Source organism: Malaclemys terrapin, chromosome 10 (assembly GCF_027887155.1).
Source record: "Malaclemys terrapin pileata isolate rMalTer1 chromosome 10, rMalTer1.hap1, whole genome shotgun sequence".
Classification (NCBI taxonomy): Eukaryota; Metazoa; Chordata; order Testudines; family Emydidae; genus Malaclemys; species Malaclemys terrapin.
Genome location: NC_071514.1, coordinates 81,120,380 through 81,138,223, shown reverse-complemented (window position 1 = coordinate 81,138,223; position 17,844 = coordinate 81,120,380). Strand labels below are relative to the sequence as shown.

Below are 17,844 nucleotides of genomic sequence, written 5' to 3'. Positions count from 1 at the left end.
CCTGCTATGGTGGTGAGCCATGGTGTGGCCAGTGTCGGCCACTAGGGGGCACTATAACACCACCCTGGGCACTGGGGTTTTAGCCCAGACTTTCTCCTGCACGCTGCAGCTAGGGGAATCAGCTGGCTGGACCCCCCCGGCCCTGTGCTAGGACAGCGCTGCTTGCAGAGCCGCAGGAGAGGGGTTAAATTCCCGCCCCCCCCCTCCCCGTTGGCGCACAAGGTCGAGAAGCACTTTTTGCACTCCGAGCCCCCCTCGCCGTGACTGTAAGTGCCAGCTCCGTGCCTGGCTGGTGCGTTCTGTATCATATCAATAAAGATTGCACTTCCCCGAGCCCGGCCCCACACGCTCCGGTTTAACGGGTGGCTTCTCTGTAACTTGAAGTCTTTACACGATGTGCTGAGCGGTCAGTAACTCAGCCAGAGGTTAGGGGACTGTTACAGGAATGGGATCACGGTGCAGCAGGTCACACGCGAGCAGGGGTGGGGAGTGGGGTCTGGGGCTTGCCCCACGCCAGGCTGGGAGCAATGTTGGGGGCTGCTCTGTGTGGCTCCCAGAAGCAGTGGCATATCCCCCTCCAGCTCCTATGCATAGGGGCAGCCAGGGGGCTCTGTTCTGCTCACAGCCCCCCACCCCATGCACCACCCCCAGTGGCCAGGAACCAATGGGAGCTGCAGGGGCAGACGGGTGAGCACGGAGCAGAGTTGCCTGGCTGTGCCTCCACGTAGGAGCCGGAGAGGGGAACGTGCCACTGCTTCCAGGAGCTGCTTGACGTAAGTGCCACCTGCAGCCCTGATTGTCCTCTGCACTACTCAGTCCCAGCCCAGAGCACCTCCTGCACCCCCCAGCCAGAGCCCTCATCCTCCATGTCCCAACTCCAATCCTTCTCCCACCCCCAGCTCAGCACACCCTCCTACACCCCAAATCCCTCACCCCCAGAGCCCACGCCCCCAGCCAGAGCCCTCACCCAGCCCTGCACCCCTTCCCAGCCCAGAGCCCCCTCATCTCCTAATTTCTGGTCTCACCCTAGAGCCTGCACACCAACCCAACTCCCTGAGCATTCATAGCCCACCATACCATTTCTATACGCAGATGTGGCCCTCAGGCCAAAAAGTTTGCTCCCCCCCAACACTAGACAGTCCCGGCTGCTCTCAGAGGCTGTGCACGCGGGTAGTTGCAGCCCAGGGAGCTAGGCTGGCGCATGAAGCTTTGAATGGAAACAGTCGGTTTTGAAGTGCATTGGAGCTAGTTTCCAGACTCCCCCTTAGCCCCAGGCCACCTTGCCCGTGTGTGTGTGTGTGTGTGTGTGTGGGGGGGTCGTCATATAGCACTGGCCCAGTTCAAAAGACGGGGGAGGAGAGGGGTGCTATGGGCATGGGAACAAACCAAACAGGAACCTGCTCCTCTGGTCTGTCCCCTGGAACCCAACGCCCGAGGAAGAACAAGGCTCTCTGCACAGACGGGTCCTGCTGGAGTCTCCCTCCCTGACCGTGGAGGTTTTTCTACCCCAGCTGCTCTCAGGCTTGGTTCTGGGCCATGCTCTGACCAGTTACACACAGCCCATGAGGTGAGCACAAGGGTCCCACCCAGCTTTGGTCTCGGGGACCATTGGCATTGCAATAAAATGCCCTGTGGCAGCCAGGCTGTGAGGCTAGATCACGTGCCTCTGGTTCCCAGGGCTCTGGCCACAGGGCTACGGCTTGCAGCGCAGGCTATGGGCCTTGGGCTGGAGCCCTCAGAGTGGGGGAGCATGGAGGGGCTCAGAGCCCAGGCTCCAGCCCAAAGGTCTGCACTGCAGTTAGTTGAAGGCTAGATTTAGCCAGGCCCAGCTGGTCTTCCTAACCCGTGAGGAGCTGAAGTGGGGGTGGGGGCGGCTTGCTCTTCGACCACTTCCCTTTCTCTGCAGCACAGGGGGGCGGGAGGGTTTGGCCACAAACAAAGGCTGCTGCTTACCTGGGAATGTGGTTTTCCTTTTCAAGCTGGGGGGTGTGCAGCACTGGGGGCTGCACAGGGCCCTGCCTCCTCTTCCGCCGAGTGCGAACAGCAGCCGCGTGCTGGGCGGTGGAAAGGGCCACGAATGCAGGCTTGGGTTGGGAGCCACCCCAGCCCCACGAGCTGCATCTCCCAGGTGTTCTAGCTTTAGCCAAGCCAGACTAACCCCTTCTCTTCCCCGCCCCCATGAAAGCAGCTGGTTTCCCCACTAGCCCGCACGGCACCCAGCATGGAGGGGGCGGTGTATTAACTTCGCCCCAGGGCTGCCACAATGGCCAGGCCTCTGGCACACAGGTTAGGGACTGTTCAGAGCAGGAAGGTGGAGCCCAGTGCACAGCCAGGACCAGGCTGGTGTGAGCAGGGACCAACACCCAGGTGCTAGGGCTGGTAGGGACAGAGGGGAAGGGGAGGAAGCAGCTCCCTGCCCCAGTGACTCAGACACTGCTGTGTGCAAGACAGTGCCAGCTCCCTCCTACCCGCGTGAATTTTGCCTCGGAGACCAGGCACAGTTTAACTCTCTGCTCCCCTCACTCCAGCAGTGGGTACCTTGTGCTCCCAGGCACGGCTGCTGCTGGCGCCCTGCTCCCTGGGCGGATCCCAGCCACCTGGCCGGAGTGCGGCCACCCTTGAACACAGGGCTTCGGATGCCCGACCCCCCCACCGCCAGCCCCCACTTGCAGAGGGAGAGAAATGCTCCGATGGGTGGGAGCAGGGACAGGCACCGCCACAGCTAAGATATTAAATGCTTTATTTTCAATATTAAAAACCAGTATTTCATAACTAGACAATGCTAAATTCATCTTACCAAAAAGACACGGGGGGGATGGGACATTCTACCGGGGCCACTAGAACCCCACAGGGCTGGGTTAGACTGTAGGGGACCCCATGGCAACTACATTTCTCCCCTCCCCCCACAGATCTAGTACCAAAATAGCCACACACAGTATTGGTTCCGGCGGCAAAGGTCGGGTGTAGAAAAATACTATCAGCAAACAGAACCGGGAGGGGTCCAGAGAGTTTGTGCAGTTCAAATTCCTCCTCTGCCCCAGCCCCGGCTCAGCCAGTTCCTTCAAAGACTCAAAGTATCGGCCACTGACTAACCGAGCCCCGCACCTTACCCCCGACACGCTTCCGATCTCCGGTACCAGGCTCAGATTCGGGGACATGCTCTGCCATGCACCTCCCGATCAAAGAGCCGCAGAGAGAACCGGCGTCGGCCCACAGCTGGTTTGGCACAAGGGGCCATGTGACAAGGCAGCCAGGGGCCATGTCCGGGCCAGCCGAGAGGAGATGGGCGTTTGCTTGTGCTAGTAAGAGGTGGGGCTGATGCCCCATAAAGGCATGGTGAGGGGGCTGCAGGCAAATGCCCCCATTCCAGCCCTTGTAACTCCTACAACAGCTCAGGTACTGGGGCTTTCAGGGCCCAGCATGCCCTTTGGCACTTTGGCAAGAGGAAAGCAGCCTGGATCAGGCACTGAGGGGGTACGGCGTTCACTTGATCCCAGGCCTGCCCTCCAGCTCCAGGCCCCCAGCCCTTGCAACGGGGGGGAAAAACACTGCCTGCCCGGCAGCACTGGGAGCGGGTGCGCACCCTGTGAAGGGGCCTCCCGGAGACGAGGGAGAACACCGCGGGGGCTAAAGCTTGGGATGAAGGAACAAGAGCTGACCCGGCTGCGAGATTCCCCCCTCCCCGTGGGAAGAACAGAGCGGAGCAGGGGCCGTTTCCCAGCCCCAGCGCTGATCAGGCAAGAATGGAGAGCTCAAAGCAGAGGGATGGCAGAGATCGCTGTGGAAGCCGGGCCAGGCTTGATCCATTCAGCTTTCTCCTTCCCAACCCCGAGGGGAGAGGCTCTGCCATAACGCTCCTCGGGCCCAGGAGAGCCCAAGCCAGCTGGCGCCTTCGGGCCCAGAAGTCACCTTCCAATCCAGTTTAGAGACAGGAATCCCCAGCGGCCACCGGGCCTGGCTCTACGCGCCAGCTCAGAGCAACTAAGGAAACTGATCCTGCTAGAAACGGGGCCTACCGCTCGACAGCGGCTCAGGCTACGTTCTTCAGTGCTGCCAGCGGGGCCCCCCCAGCTGAATTTTAAAGTGTGACCAAGTCAAAACAAACCATCTTCAACATTCACCGAGCGCGCCCCCCACCCCCCATCCAAAAGCCTCATCCCACCTGTGCAAAGAGCTCAAGCGGCACTGAAGGAAAACCAGGATCCTAAGGAAATGGATTAAAATATCCCCGCTGAAACTGACCGGTCTGCCAGCAACAAGCCTTTCGATCAACAGGCCTCTGCATTGCCGCTGCCTGGGAATGAACTTCCCTGACCAGCAGCCACCTGTCAGCCCAGTGGCCGGGGAAGTTTCAAATGCCACAGGGGGTTAAAAGTGTAACTCGGGCCAGGGGCTGGCGGGTGGCCCATGCTAAAAGCAGGCTGCGCGGAAAGCCAGTTCAGCGGCTGCTTTGCCCTGAAGCAGCAGGAGTTGGCTGGGCCCCCGTCTGATTGCAAAGCCCGGCCGAAACGCGAGGAAGGGCACCTCCTCCAGCAGAACTCGGGCCCCGTCTCACACCTGGCTGAGGCTGCGAGCAGCCCGTGAAGTCACAACTGCACGTAAACGGTCTTGGTGCAGGCAGGCAAACATCTGGGGCCGTTTTCATACAGAGGCATTGGCACCCAGTGAGTAATCGCCAGGGACTGGTTTCCAGGGAAGCCGGGCATTTGCAACAACTGGTGAGACCAAGAGGCATCTGCTCAGCATCTTGGAGGGGGAGGGGGAAGAGGAGAAGAGTCTACAGCCCCTTGTTTTGGCATTAACGCTTAGGCACGCCTGTTTGAAGGCACTGGCCTTGGGTCACCCACGCCTGGATCAGCATGGCAGGGTCCCATCTTGGGCGAGCGGTGCCTGGTGCTGACTGACTCTGCCCTGGTCTCCTTCATCCAAAGGTGTTCCAAGAGGTGTGTGTGTGTGGGGGGGGAACCCAGCTGTGAAGATGGAAGATGAAGGCCCCTAGAGGCAACCAGCCCCCAAACAAAAGGCTGCTAAACCAGAGCAGGAACTTGGCTCTCCTGCCCCCCAGGAGGAGGGAAAGGTGCTGAGAAAGGAGCTGGACCCTAGCGTGGCTATTTCACCTCCAGTGCCAGTGAGACGCTCTGGAGTTGTGCTATGGGTCACAGCGATCACCCGCCCGCTACACGACGGAGCGGCTGGCACCAGCCCTCCGCCCCCGCCAGCTTCCCCGGTCCTCCTAGCACTTTACAGCGAGAGCCAATGGGTCCCCAGAGGGTGAACCCTGCTCCTTGAGACAAGTGGAGATCATTCCCCACAGGCCTTGAAGGGGGCCGGGGGGGAATGCCGTCAACACCACTGAGAAATCAATCCAGTATTGAGCGAGAGGGCCCCCTAGTGGCAGACGGGTGTTAAGGCGAGTCCAGCCAGCCCTCCCGGACTTACCATCTGCGGCAGGCAGGCAGTTCCGTGGAAAGTAGAAGTATTCAAAGAGCTGCTCGAGTGAGGAGTAAACATGTAAACACTCCCCCCCCAGGCAAAGCAATGTCCCTATGCCCCCTGGCCCAGATCAGAGTCCTTCTGGGAGCTCAGCAGAGGGGGAGGGGAGAAAAACCCAAACCAGAGACTAACTGTATAAAACCCTCCCCCCCAGATGTCCGTGTGATGCTGTGCCCCGGCAATGGGGTCCAGGGAGATGGATGCAGTCCCTCCCGGTCTAGGCCGGGCGGAAGCAGTGATTCCACCCCGCTGCCCCGGGTCCGGATTTTGCTTTGAGGGGGGGCAGAGCTGTAGTGTTGCAGTGCACTAGGCCCGCTGGCGGAAGGCGGCTCGGCTCGGCGGAGAGAGAGAACCTTCGAACCGGGGCAGAGCTGGGGGGGGCAGCGTCACGCTCCAGCTTCCCGGCCGGATGTTAAAGAGAAGAGGCGAGTCTAAGTTACGCGGAGGGTCTCTGGGGAGAAGCGGAGCCGACAGCCTGGCTCAGTCAAGTCTTGTGTCCAGGGAATCCAGGCACGGAGACAGGTCGGCACGGTCCCTGCAGAGAGCACAGGCAGTCCTGTCAATTACATTACTAGCCCAGGTGCAGCTGGGGGGGTGGGCAGGGGATAAGAGATGCCCCCCCCCCCACAGGGTTATAGACAGCTTTCAAGCAGTCACACCCACCCTCCGTTTATGATTGGGGGCGGGGGGATCCCAGAGCGTGTTGTACTATGGGGTGGCAGCGTGGAAAGATAGAAACTGCCTAGCCTTGAGCAGAGAGTTTAAAATCAGGCAGCGTCAAACCGCAAAACAATTGCGCGAAACCCAGGCTCCTCTCCAGGGTTGTTGTTTAGCGGTGGTCTGCCAGCTCTTGCTCTTTGTTCTTCATTTAGAAGGGGAACGGGGAAAGCTTTTATTGATTTATTTTTTAAACTGGCAGAAAGTCGGGGAAGTTATCCAAAAGGGCCACTTCGAACCTTGTGAAGGGAAAGGCAAATTAAAACACCCCAAAGTTTCCCCAGCTCTACTCATGAAGCGGCTAATGCAGGACGCTGCCCTCTGCTGGCTACCATCAGAATTGGGTCATAAGCCCCGTACTGTGGCAGCTAATGGAGATTCTTTTGCCCCATGGCAGCAGCTCTGCTCTCAGTTTGGTTAGGTAGCAAGCAGCAGAGAGTCGTGTAACCCCCCCCAGCTTAGCACTCTGCCCCTCTCTAATAGTGGCTGGGCCACGGAGGCGATGAGCCTCCTCTAGGCATGGCTGATAGAGCTGGGGATTTTTAAACTCAGGCTTTAAGATTCACGGTTCAATCCCCACTGCAGACAACCCTCCCCTGGGCACAGGAACAGAAAAAGGACCGTGCTGTCTTGTACTGCACTAGTACAGTACAAGACTCTCCAGCTGAGCCCCGCCTTGCAGAGGTGCACAGAACCCCCCCAGAGCGCACCATCCCCCTCCCTGCAGGACCACGTGCTGCCAGTTATTAAACCTAGAAGGTCCCCCGGGGGCCAGCCATTAAATGAACACGCTGCCCAGCGGCCTTTATGAAACGAGGGAATGATGCAAGACAACTGCAGCAGCTTCCGGAACGACATTAAGGCCTTAAGTGGAGCATTTCAAACCATTTCACAGCGGGGGAAACAGGGCCGAAGCTCGGCCAGGGCCAGGACCCAGGAATCCGGATTCCAAGCCACTAGCCTGGAGCAGCCTGGAGGGTTTAAACACGCAGGAGGGCTTCAGCCAGGGAAGCTCACACCAGGGCGACATCAGCCAGCACACACCGATCCACACGGGATCTGGCTGGGTGGTGCCGGAGTGGCAGCTGGCCAGGGCCCCGGAATGCAGGGCAGCTGCAGGTACCTGTCTGTAGGAGGCGCTCCCCCCGAGAGGAGCCATTCCCCACTCTTGCGTGGTGGGGAGTTGGGGAAGGCTGGGGGCCCCCCGCCCCATGGCAAGGACCTCTGCATCGGAATAGCGCTCCCCATGTGCTGAACAGAGCAGGATGTCAGCTCGGAGCGGCGACTGGGTGATCTGGAGCACAGGACTACCAGAGTGGAGCAGAGGCACCGGCCCTCTGGCCCCGGGGCCCTGTCTGACAGCAGCGTCAGGCAGATGAGGGGTAACCTGCCCCCAACCCTCCATAGGCTGCACCAGAAGTCAGCCCTCACCCGACTAACAAGACTGCAGGGGGAACAAACCCACGGCCCTTACACGGACATTAGCCGACCCCTCACCTCTCCCTCGCTGAGGGCCGTAACCATGATCCCCATTTTAGAGGGGGGAAACCGAGGCAGGGCAGTTTAACAATTGGCTCCAGGGTACAGAAGGAGTCTGAGTGTGGACTGGGAAGCAGGAGTTGCAGCCCAGCCTTGTGCTCAGGCCACACCTCTAAGTATTGTGGTGTGTGTGGGGGGATGCTGCCCTCTGCTGGATGGAATCAGGAGTGCTCAGCTAGTGGTCACAGTCCCTATACTGACAGATTCTCCCTTAGCCGAGGTGGCTGGAGCCTCCAGTTCCTTGCCACTGCCTTGCTGCTCCCTCCAGCAGTTTGGGGCCTGCAGGTTTTAAGGGCGGCCTCCAGCCCATCCAGAGCCCAGTGCAGCCCAGTTCCATCATTCAGCTGCTGGGATCCGGCGCAGCCTTGCTCTGCCGGGGGGGGGGGGGGGGGGGAGGGGAAGGAGTCTCCCAGCCACCACCGCCTGGCACAGATTGGCAGGCAGCTCTCCCGCTGGCAGGCCACGCCGGGCACACAACAGAGCCATCCACCGCGCTCGCAGGGCACCAGGCTGGCGACACGGTCTCTGCTCCCGTGTCAGTCGTCTGGGTAGGAGCTTCCCTCGCTGCAGCGCAGACGCTGGGACCATGCTTCCTACAGGGGGTTCCCGCGCTGGGCAGCACCATGTGCCCAGCTAACAGGGCCCCGCACCTCAAGGCAGATCCAGCATGGCTGATTCCCAGGGGCATCCGCACAGCCTCACCCAAAGGCAGCCAGGTGCCACAGCGAGCAGAACAAGCCAGGCGCTGGGCTCCAGCGGCCCGGTGAACAGGCACCACCAGCAGAGTGGCACCAGGGCACGGGACAGCGTGGCACCAGGGACCACTGCACCAAGCTCTGCCTCACCCGCAGGGCAAGAAACCCCCTGCCCCGCACACCTCATTTAATCAGGATCCCCGGAGAGCGGGCCTCCTCCTCGCTCACATTCCTCAGGTTCCTCTCCGCTTCCTCCGAGGAGCTGGAAGACAGACACGCCGACACTGAGACGGCAGCCGGGAACTGGGCCAGAGACGCCCTCCCACAGCCGCTGGGCCGGCACGGCCGAGCTAGGAGCTCCTGGGCTCCGGACACCCCCCAGCCTCCCGGATGTTAAGGGCAAGCCAAGACAGTTGGCAGGGGATGCGTGTGCCCCACCAGAGCAGGACAACGCAGGCCCGCGTCCGAGGCCAGACGCGGGACGCGCCAAGCGGCTTCCCCACTAATGGAGACACCTGGTCTGGGGACAGAGTCCAGCTCCTAGGGAAGGTGCCCGCCCCACAGAACCATCCCCGCCCCCCAGTCGCTCCCGTGGACGCCCGCTGGAGAGGCCGACTGGGCAGGATCGCTGACCTGCCTGCAGAGACGAGCTCTCCGGGGCTTGGCTGCGCACTGAAGCCTCATCTTAAGGAGCGAGGCATGGCCTGAAGACAGCGAACTAGCTCAGGAGCAGGCCCACGTCCGGGGCTGATTCCAGGCCGTGCTACACACGGAGCGACCCCGGCTGGGGCAGGAGGCCGTCCAGCACGGCACAAGCCCAGCCCCATGGGGGGATGTGCACAGACGTGCAGGGAGCCCCTGGACCGGCCTTATCTCAGTCTCTCCGTGCGCCCGGCCAAGGGGCTCCCAGCAGAGAGGCTGCATTGTCCGTACAGCAAGGTCCTTCTAGCTAGGGACGGGCCCTGAGGGAAGAGACCAGGGTGAAAATCCTCTGCCCCCCTCAAGGCGCAGTATGGCTAGTGGGGTTTCACCACCTCTCCCCTCTAACACTGCAGAGAGCTCTGGCCTCAGGTGGGCAGCTCTGTGCATGCACAGCGCCCCCCGGAGGAGCGCAGGTGACACCTCACCGGATTCCAGTCACAAGACGTTTGCAGTAATCAAGTGCGCGCGTCGATCCCTAGGCACGGCCGGGCAAGGCTGCGTGCGGGGAGGGTGAACAAAGCCCCTGGAGCCTGGGAGACGGGGAACTCCTCGGTCTTGTAAACATCCCCCAGGCCACATGCTGACTATGCCCAGGGAGCAACGGCGCAGCTGATGCTGCTAGGCCCCAGAGCGGAGCCCCCCAGCCGAGAACGCTCACTTGTTGCACCAGTGACTCCCCAGAGCCCGAACTTACGCCAGGAAATCTTTCACTTCCTCCACGGTGATGTCCCCGGTGGTGTCCAGGGGGCTCTCCGGGCTGCTCGGCGAGTCGGTGGGCGCCGGGGAGAAGGCAGCCTGGGGTTCCTCAGGCGTCCCTGGAGGAGAACACAGGCAGCACTGGGCTTGGTTCCAGGTCACACCTCAGGGTGCTAGTCCTGCTAGAGGGCAGGCCGGGCGCCAGCAGAGCAAGGAGCTGGCGGCTCCCCCGGACAACACCCCCTGCCCTCAAAGACAGCACATCCGGAGCTGTGCCAATGACTCCTGTGCCTCTTCCTATGCCAGGAGCGTCCTGACTGCCGCACCCATGGGACGAGCCTTCCCGTGAGACCCAAACTGTCCCAGCAGCTGTTCGGGCCAGGGGCAGAGAGGTCCCCAAGCCACAAGACTGGGTGTGCTTTGGGAACCGCCTGGGGCGCTGCGGGGGCCGCACAGGACAGTCACTCTGCCAGGCTGCACTCCAGCCTGCTGGCTCTCAGTAGGGTGCCCAGGTGCCAGCCGGTCGGCGGGGCCCGCTTTGGCATAGGGCCTTTCGGCTGGAGATGCTGCGTGCACCGGAGAGGGAGAGAGATTCGCCACCCAGCAGCACTTCATCCCACCACAGGCCCGCGACAGACCCCCGTCCCCTTAGGCAGCACACATCAAGGATTGCCAGTGCAGCTAGAGTCCACCGTCTTCCCATGGGCTTTGCCGAGGGAGGAGACCAGCAGCCTTGCAGCAAAAAGCACAAGGACCCTCCTCTGCCATGATCCCCACAGATCTTAGCCGAGTCCCAGCCCCCCCCCGTGCCTCGGTTTCCCATCTGTATCACTGGGCAGCTGTGAAGCCCAGCTCGGTCAGCGCCCGCAGCACACCGAGCCCCTCGGCGGAAGGGCAGAGCGGTTCAGAGAGTCAGAGCCGTTTCCTTACGGGTGCTGTCGCTGGGGGAGCCGTTCGCCTCCGAGCCCTGCAGCACGTGAGTCCCGTTGGCCTGGGTCAGTTTCGGTGTCCCGGTGAAATTGGGGCTGATGAGCAAGAAGAGAGAGTTATTTCCGTTCCCGCCAGCTCCCAGCCTGCGCAGAGGGAAGGGCAGCGAAGGGGGGATAGGGGCACTTTGCTGCAGGGGACCGAACTGCTAGCGGGCCCATGGTCACCCCCAGCTTCTGCGTCACCGCACTGGACAGAGGGCAGGGCTTTGGGATCTAGGGGCAGTTACCCGGCCCCGTCAGGGCAGAGGGACTCAGGGGCCATGACGCAGGGCAGCAGCCAGTTTGCTTCGGCCCAACAGCGTAGGGAGGCTGCTCACGCCCTACAGCCCCAGCATTCCCCACCAGGGACACAGTTCCTGCAGCCCGGGCGGCCAGCCTACCTGTGACAGGCGGTACCGCGAAGCCGGACGAGCTCCAGCGAGCACAGCGGCTCTGTGATGTTCCGGGCGCTCAGGGAGAATCGCTCGAACTCGGAAGGCGAGATCAGGTAGAAGCCTGGGGAGAGGGAGGCCAGAGAGACTCAACAGCGGGCACCCACTCGGCCAGATTAACCAGGGTGGCTTACGCTCCCCTGGAGTCTCAATGCACCAGCAGGATCTCAGTGCACCAGCTCCCCCAAGAACTGCTCCCCAAAGCTGCCCCCTTGGTGGCCCAGCTCAGCAGGGAGGAGATCAAGGCCCCACTGCACAGATGGAGAGGGGAGGTCCTAGGTCCCAGCCCAGCGCTCTACCCACCGTGCAGCACCGTCTCCCACACCGTGGTAGCCTGGAGCCAAGCGAATGGCGCTGAAGGAGCCCAAGCCAGGAATCCATGTCCCGGCCCCCGCCAGTCCCACCGGCGCGGTGCGCTCACCTTGCCCGTGCTTGGTGAAGACGCAGGAGGCGATGCCGCTGATGTCCTCCTTGCGGATGCAGTCGTAGTGCACCTGCGGCCGCAGGCCGGGCACCGTGAAGATGTGGATGTCCCCCAGGTTGGTGAGGCACGCCAGGCAATTCTCCGTGTAGTCCTCGCACGCCAGGCTGGTGAAGCTCACCAGCGCCACCTTCCGCACCCGGCAACCCTCGTGGGCCGTCAGCTTGAACTTGGTCTTGGCACTGACTTTTGGCAGCGTGAACACCTGGGTCAAGGCGGGGAGCAAGCCGGCTGGAGAGCGGAGACCTGGTCCTGCCTCCCCACCCCACTGCTATGGGGCAAGGGACCCATGTTGTCCATGGCTACAAGCTCCATAGAGGCTCCATCTGCTGGCCAGCTGAGTCTTACCGGCAAGGATCGAGGCCTTCTGGTGTAACAGGGCTCTAGCCAGCAGCGGCAGCAGACTCGTGCAGCCATGTCCACGCCCTTCACTAGCCCACGGCCACCAGCCTAGAAAGCCCACGGCTGGCTTAAAGGGATGATTCTCCCAGGGTGGGAGCCGCTGCCCTGCTGGGTTAGGGAGCGTGTTCCCGAGAGCCAGGCCCAGCTCCAAGGGAGGTGTGGCCTGTGGAAAGGCACAGGGCCTGGACACCCACTTTTTAAGAGCGGAAATGCCCTGCACCCAAGCCGGGGCATTTCATTTCTAAAGAAATCACAGCAGAGACCCTGGCTCCTGCCACAACGTGGTTCCACCCAAGCCAGAGTTTGCCGTGTCCGCCCCCCTGCCAGATGCCCCTATCCCTTGGGAATGGGAACGTCCCCCCCCGGCATGAGAAAGCGTCTCCCACCACCTACGTCGTCAGGGTAACGGCGGCAAAAGGCAGCAAGAGACACAGCCATCGGCCCCTCCCCTCTCTTACCTTGAACTGCTCCTCCGAGGCGATGAGCACAGAATGGCTGCCCTGCATGTCAGGGGCTTTGGCCAGGTCCCGGGACACCTCGTAGGGCTCCGGGAGAGGGTTCCCTCGCCCGTCCAGGACCGCGATCGACACCACCGGCGCCCTGTGCATCAGCTGGATCTCCTTGCCCAGCACCGCTTCCACCGAGCGCTCCGAGAACTTCTCCTGGGACGGGACCTCCAGGGCGTAGGCGAACACGGAGCCCGAGTTGGTCCCAGCCCACATGGTGGGCCCGTGGTGTGCGGCTGAGGAGCCGGGGGAAAGCAGCAGCATTAGCAGGGCTGCGCAGAGGTTCTGGGGGGGCCTGCCCCCCCCCCCACAAAAGGCAGACCACGGAGGGGTGGCCCCAAGGCGAGGAAGTATTGGAGTCACCTCACCCCACAGCAGTGTTTTCTATCCCACAGGGCTGGGCCCAGATCCCCATTCTGGACATTGCAATCAGGCGAACGGGGTCACAGCGCCACTCGGGTTTGTGCCAGGCCACTCTGTTTGGGGGCCCTCGCAAATGGGGGCCTCTGGGGCCAACTGCCTCCCCCCAGGCAGCCCTGAGTATTAGCACAGCATCAACCCACACCAGAGCCCCAGAGGCAACCCAAGTCAAGCGGCACTTTCTGAGCTTGGGGTCTTTAGCACTGGATAGTCTACCGCCCAAGGCAGTGCTAGCCTGGGGAACTCCCTGCCACATGGTTTTACTGAAGTAAGCAGGGTTTAAAGATTAGACCTTTCTATGGAGTAGAAACTCTCTCGGCAGCGCTACTAGACAGCATAGCTAGAAACTATATTAATCCTCATGCCTCAGGGCATCAGGTGAGCACCAGACGAGGTCAGGAAGAAACTGCCCCTGCTTCTCAGTACGGGGCTGTACCAGCTGGGGATCAGGGGTGAACAACGCCTGTCTCTTGGGCAGCTTGTATTCAGGGCAGGTGCAGACATGGGGTCCGGCCAGGGGAGCTGTGGGTCCGGCCCAGCGCGGGATCCCCTCCTTGCCTGCACAGTCGTATTCCCTCTCAGAGCTGCGGCCAGGCCTTACCGTCTCGGAGGAAGGTATCGGCGAAGTACAGGCAGCGCACCACCCCTGAGAGCGAGTCGTCGGCTGACCGGGGCTCGATCCGCCGCTGCACGGGGGTCATCTCCACGTCAGTGGGGCCGGCCTGCTCGGCCAGCTGGGCATTGGCTTCCTGCACCTGGGGGACGAGACAACAGTCCTGTGAACAGCCTGGATTCCAGGGGTCAACTTCTTCCCTCCCTCAGCTAGGGAGCAGCCCCCCAGGACAGCCCCTCCTGGGGTCCCTGAGAGAGAGCAGGGACCTTTCAGGTGTTGGGAGTTAGAGCTCAGCTATGAGGGAGGGCAGGATGGTCAGGGCACTAGTCAGAAATATGGGAGGTTCAATTCTCTCCTCTGCCAAACTTCCTGTGGGAACTTGGGCAAGTCACTTAGCCACTCCCGGCCTCAGTTTCCCTTTGCCCAGAAGACGTGTGTCAAAGAAAAGCAGGAGCAGGGATTCTGCTTGATTTAGACATCAGAAACTCAGGCCCCACCGGCCCTGGGGGACTCTACTGAGTGGAGGCGGCTCGGAAGCAGCTGCAAGGGACGGGGAAGGGGCAGTTTTGTTTTTAAACGGTCTGACAAACCCCCTGCTCCGGTCACATTTCACTCCAGTGCGTCGAACGCACGCGGGACAAAGGATGTCCGTGTTAAAGAGCCAACACGCCGCCCCGGCAGTCTAGGTGCGAGAGGTCACAACCCCCCACCCCAGGGGGCAGGCTCAGGATGGGACGGTCCCCCACTGTGCCCCGCCCCGCGGTTACCTTGCTGGAGGAGCTGTTGGCACCAACTCTCTTCTTGCCGGAGACTCGGCTTTTGCGGATCCTGCGGAAGGACTGGCGCAGGGACTTCTTCAGCGACTTCACTCGGGAGAGGGGCCCCTCCATGGCCAGGGAGTCGTTGGGGTGGAGCGTGCACCTGGGACGGCACAAACAGCTGCTCAGTGCCAGCCTGGGGGGCAGGAGCGGGGACCCTCCAGGATTCGCCGTGTTCACAGAGGGGAGACTCGTCCCCAGCCTTCTCCCTAACCATGCCTATGCCTAGCTCCGCCCTGGCAGCTCGGCAGGGCCTGGCATGTAGACGCCCCCCCATGCCACTTGGAACAGGCGGTTATCAGGTGACCCACAAACACGGGGGACTGGGACTAGACCCCTCCCACCTCAGCAAGGCCCCTCTGCGGGCTGCAGCCACCAGAGGGCGCCCCTCAGCCACCCCACGACAGTAGGATCAGGCGTCCCAGGGGAGCCCCTTTCATCCCAGAGCACTCGCTGTAGGGGGGCTGAGCGCCAAGCAGTCTGGGTTCAGCTAGGACACGGTGTCTGGAACATGCTCCGCAAGCGTTCGAGCGGCCAAGCCCGTCAGGACGCCCAGGTCGGCACCTGCTGCCCCCCAATCAAGGAACTGCTCCATCGAGGGACCCTCTTCCTGGCCACGCTCCCACAACACGTCCCACTGCCCCATGCGGCGCTCTGCCCCCTGGCTGCAGCGGGAGAAGGAACAGCCCTCCCAGTGCCGTCTGGAGAGGTTCCCAACGCAAGGATGGAGCAGCTGCTGCCGGGCCGGGGGAGATGGACAACTCTTCCCTGGGCAGGGACAACGGGGGGCGTGGGCCCTTCTGCAGAGTCACCCATTCCCCCCCTAAGCAAGCCCAGGCAGCCCCACCGGCTCCGTGGGAGGCCGGAGATCGGCAGCAGAGGGGGTGAAACCCCCGGGGCGTCTGCTGCTCTGTTCCAAGCCTCCTCAGCACTGTCACGGGGTCGGGAGATTCCTCAGCCACAGCCTCGCGTCAGGATACCGGGGCTCCCTATTGGCAAGCAGGGACACCGCTCGCCTACCCAACCCCCCTTCATTCCGCAGCCGCTGTAAGGAGCCCGGAACGGCTCCGAAGGCAGGAGATCGGCACGTGCCGAGCACTGGGCTACTGCTGGGGATCATCGGCGGCACATGGACTGCAGCATTGCATGGGACCGTCTACTGGCAAGCTACGGCACCCACTTCTCCGAGCCGACCCCCTAGGACTTAGCCGCACATGGGAAAGGGATCAGCCACACAACATTTAAACCTCCCTCTGCCCCACTCATGGGTCACCGGGCCCCCCGCCAGCTCATTATCTCAGCTTCTCCCAGCACAGCACCAGGCTGTGGCCACCACCCACAGAATCCTTGGCACTGCTCCTTCCAGCAGGGGGGTAGAGGGCTGCTGTGGGACAGGACAGTGCCCCTTCCCGAGCACAGGGGCGAGAGGAGCCGAACCTCCCTAGAGCCCGGCCCTGCCCGTCTGCCAGGGGAAGGATCAATAGCAACAGGGTTTGTTGTGCTCGTTCACCGCTCAGCTCCGCATCCCAGTGCCAGCGCCGAGCTGGCCGTGATGTGCTCCGTGGCTGGAGCCGGTCCCCAGGGAGGAGAGAGGACAGCTACCTGGCCAGCACTGCGTTGCGTCGGTAATAGTCAAAGAGCCCGAAGCCGTGGCTGGTGCCGAAGGCCACCAGGTTCCACTCGGAGTGCAGCGTGACGGCGGTGACGGCGGCCGGCGGCATGCACTGCACCAGCACACTGGGTTGGAAGCCTGGGCTGAAGGTGATGGAGCCATTCTTGGGGGTGAGCCGGTCGTGCCCCTTCCAAGTGAAGCCCTCCCGGTCCTGCAGCAGGTCCACCATGGCCACACTGATCATGTGATGCGACTTCTCGTCACTCAGCTCCATGACGAGCACCTGGCGAGAGGGAGACAGGGCACTGAGGGCCAGTCCCACCGAGGCATCTGTACACTATTGGTGCATGCAGCTCAGGGGAGAGCTCCTGGACTCCAGCTGGGAGCCTGGTGCCCATGATGGCCAGGCACCCACAGCACTGGGACTGGTAGATAAGTGCAGGCTTCAGGTGCTAACAAAGCGCCCCTCAGTCGCAGCACCCGCCGTTATCCCAGGGCCGACACCCGCCCCAGCGCCAATGCTCAGTGCCCCCGCCCTCCCTACCCAGTCCTGCCAAAGCCAGATGGGGGTTGCAATGAGGGCAGAGGTTCAAGCCATGGAGTCTCATGTGACAGCTGGGCCGGGGGAACCTCTCCTCTAGGAAGCCACTGGTACATTCCTGCTGCCATCAGCACTGGCGGGCCAGTGGGGCAGCGTGACGGCCCAGGGGCAGCTGGTCACGAACAAAGGGGTTTATCCCTGCTCGGACTGACGCCTTGCAGCTGGACGGCTCCCCAGAAGCAGGAGACAGAGCAGACGTTGCACAGCTGATTGGAAACGTACGAAGCTTCCCCAGCCAAGTCAAACCCACCCCCAGCAAGGCTGCCAAGCCCTGGGGTAGATCCCACCAGCCAAAGGGTGCTGCCCTTCACCCTACAGGCCAGGTCACTAGGACGGCTGGGAAACACGCCCTGGCATCAGCTCTCCAGCCCCTTTTAAGAGGCAGAGCGAGAGCATGGTCTGAGAATCCCACCCTCCGCACCAAATACTTGGGCTCTGCCCCTGGCCCCCACACTACCTTTCCCTTCCCCAACTTTGCCTGTAAGGAAAACCCGGCAACAGAACGAGGCTGGCTGGCCGTTCCCTTGGAGCGTCACCCCCCCCCCCCCGCCACCCTACCTGCCCAGCAGTCCCAGCCACCACCATCCGGGCCGTGTATTTACACAGCGCAATCTTCTGGATGCCCAGCCGGGGGTCGTCGCTGTACGGATCAAAGCAGCCAACCTGGACAATGGAGACAGGGGGTCAGGGGCGCAAGAGAGCAGGACACAGCTGGTGTTCGGGGCTCCGGCAAGCCATTGCACACACTGACTCCCCCCAGTGCAGGCACCCCCCTCTGCCCCCTCCCTTTAATGGTCTCAGATCCTACCTTAACCCCCTGCCAGGACCGGCCCTCGCCAGGGGCCCCTGATCTGGGACACTGGGCTGCATTATTAGACAGCTCCCTTCTATTTGCATTAGAGATGGGCCTGGACAGACACCCTAGGACCAATGCTCCCCACACAGCCTGCCCTGGCCCTGCTCAAAAGGACAAAGCAGTTTATGGCCCACAGCCTGGCCTCTCTCCAGAGGCAGCCAAAGGGTCCCCTGGGGTGGGTGATGTGCAGAGCGAGTCTGGCTCTCTGGGCACCCCATCAGCTGGCAGCATCTTGTCACCCACTACGGCCCCGGGCTGGCAGCGAGCCACCCT

At 62.1% G+C, this 17,844-nt stretch overlaps 1 protein-coding gene across 1 annotated transcript in view; it reads right to left on the bottom strand.

Annotated features, from left to right (window-relative positions):
* Nucleotides 1–2,723: 2,723 nt before the first annotated feature.
* LLGL1 (LLGL scribble cell polarity complex component 1) overlaps nucleotides 2,724–17,844 on the bottom strand; it is a 63,900-nt gene continuing 48,779 nt past the window's right edge. Inside the window, exons 13-23 of the mRNA XM_054042032.1 lie at nucleotides 17,274–17,378; nucleotides 16,105–16,397; nucleotides 14,452–14,605; nucleotides 13,673–13,826; nucleotides 12,604–12,887; nucleotides 11,684–11,948; nucleotides 11,212–11,326; nucleotides 10,773–10,867; nucleotides 9,841–9,961; nucleotides 8,627–8,706; nucleotides 2,724–6,028 (exon numbers count right to left, since the gene is read on the bottom strand). Of these exons, the coding sequence (XP_053898007.1) occupies nucleotides 8,628–8,706; nucleotides 9,841–9,961; nucleotides 10,773–10,867; nucleotides 11,212–11,326; nucleotides 11,684–11,948; nucleotides 12,604–12,887; nucleotides 13,673–13,826; nucleotides 14,452–14,605; nucleotides 16,105–16,397; nucleotides 17,274–17,378 (1,665 nt within the window). The 3' untranslated portion in view covers nucleotides 2,724–6,028; nucleotide 8,627. The remainder of the gene's footprint in view (nucleotides 6,029–8,626; nucleotides 8,707–9,840; nucleotides 9,962–10,772; nucleotides 10,868–11,211; nucleotides 11,327–11,683; nucleotides 11,949–12,603; nucleotides 12,888–13,672; nucleotides 13,827–14,451; nucleotides 14,606–16,104; nucleotides 16,398–17,273; nucleotides 17,379–17,844) is intronic.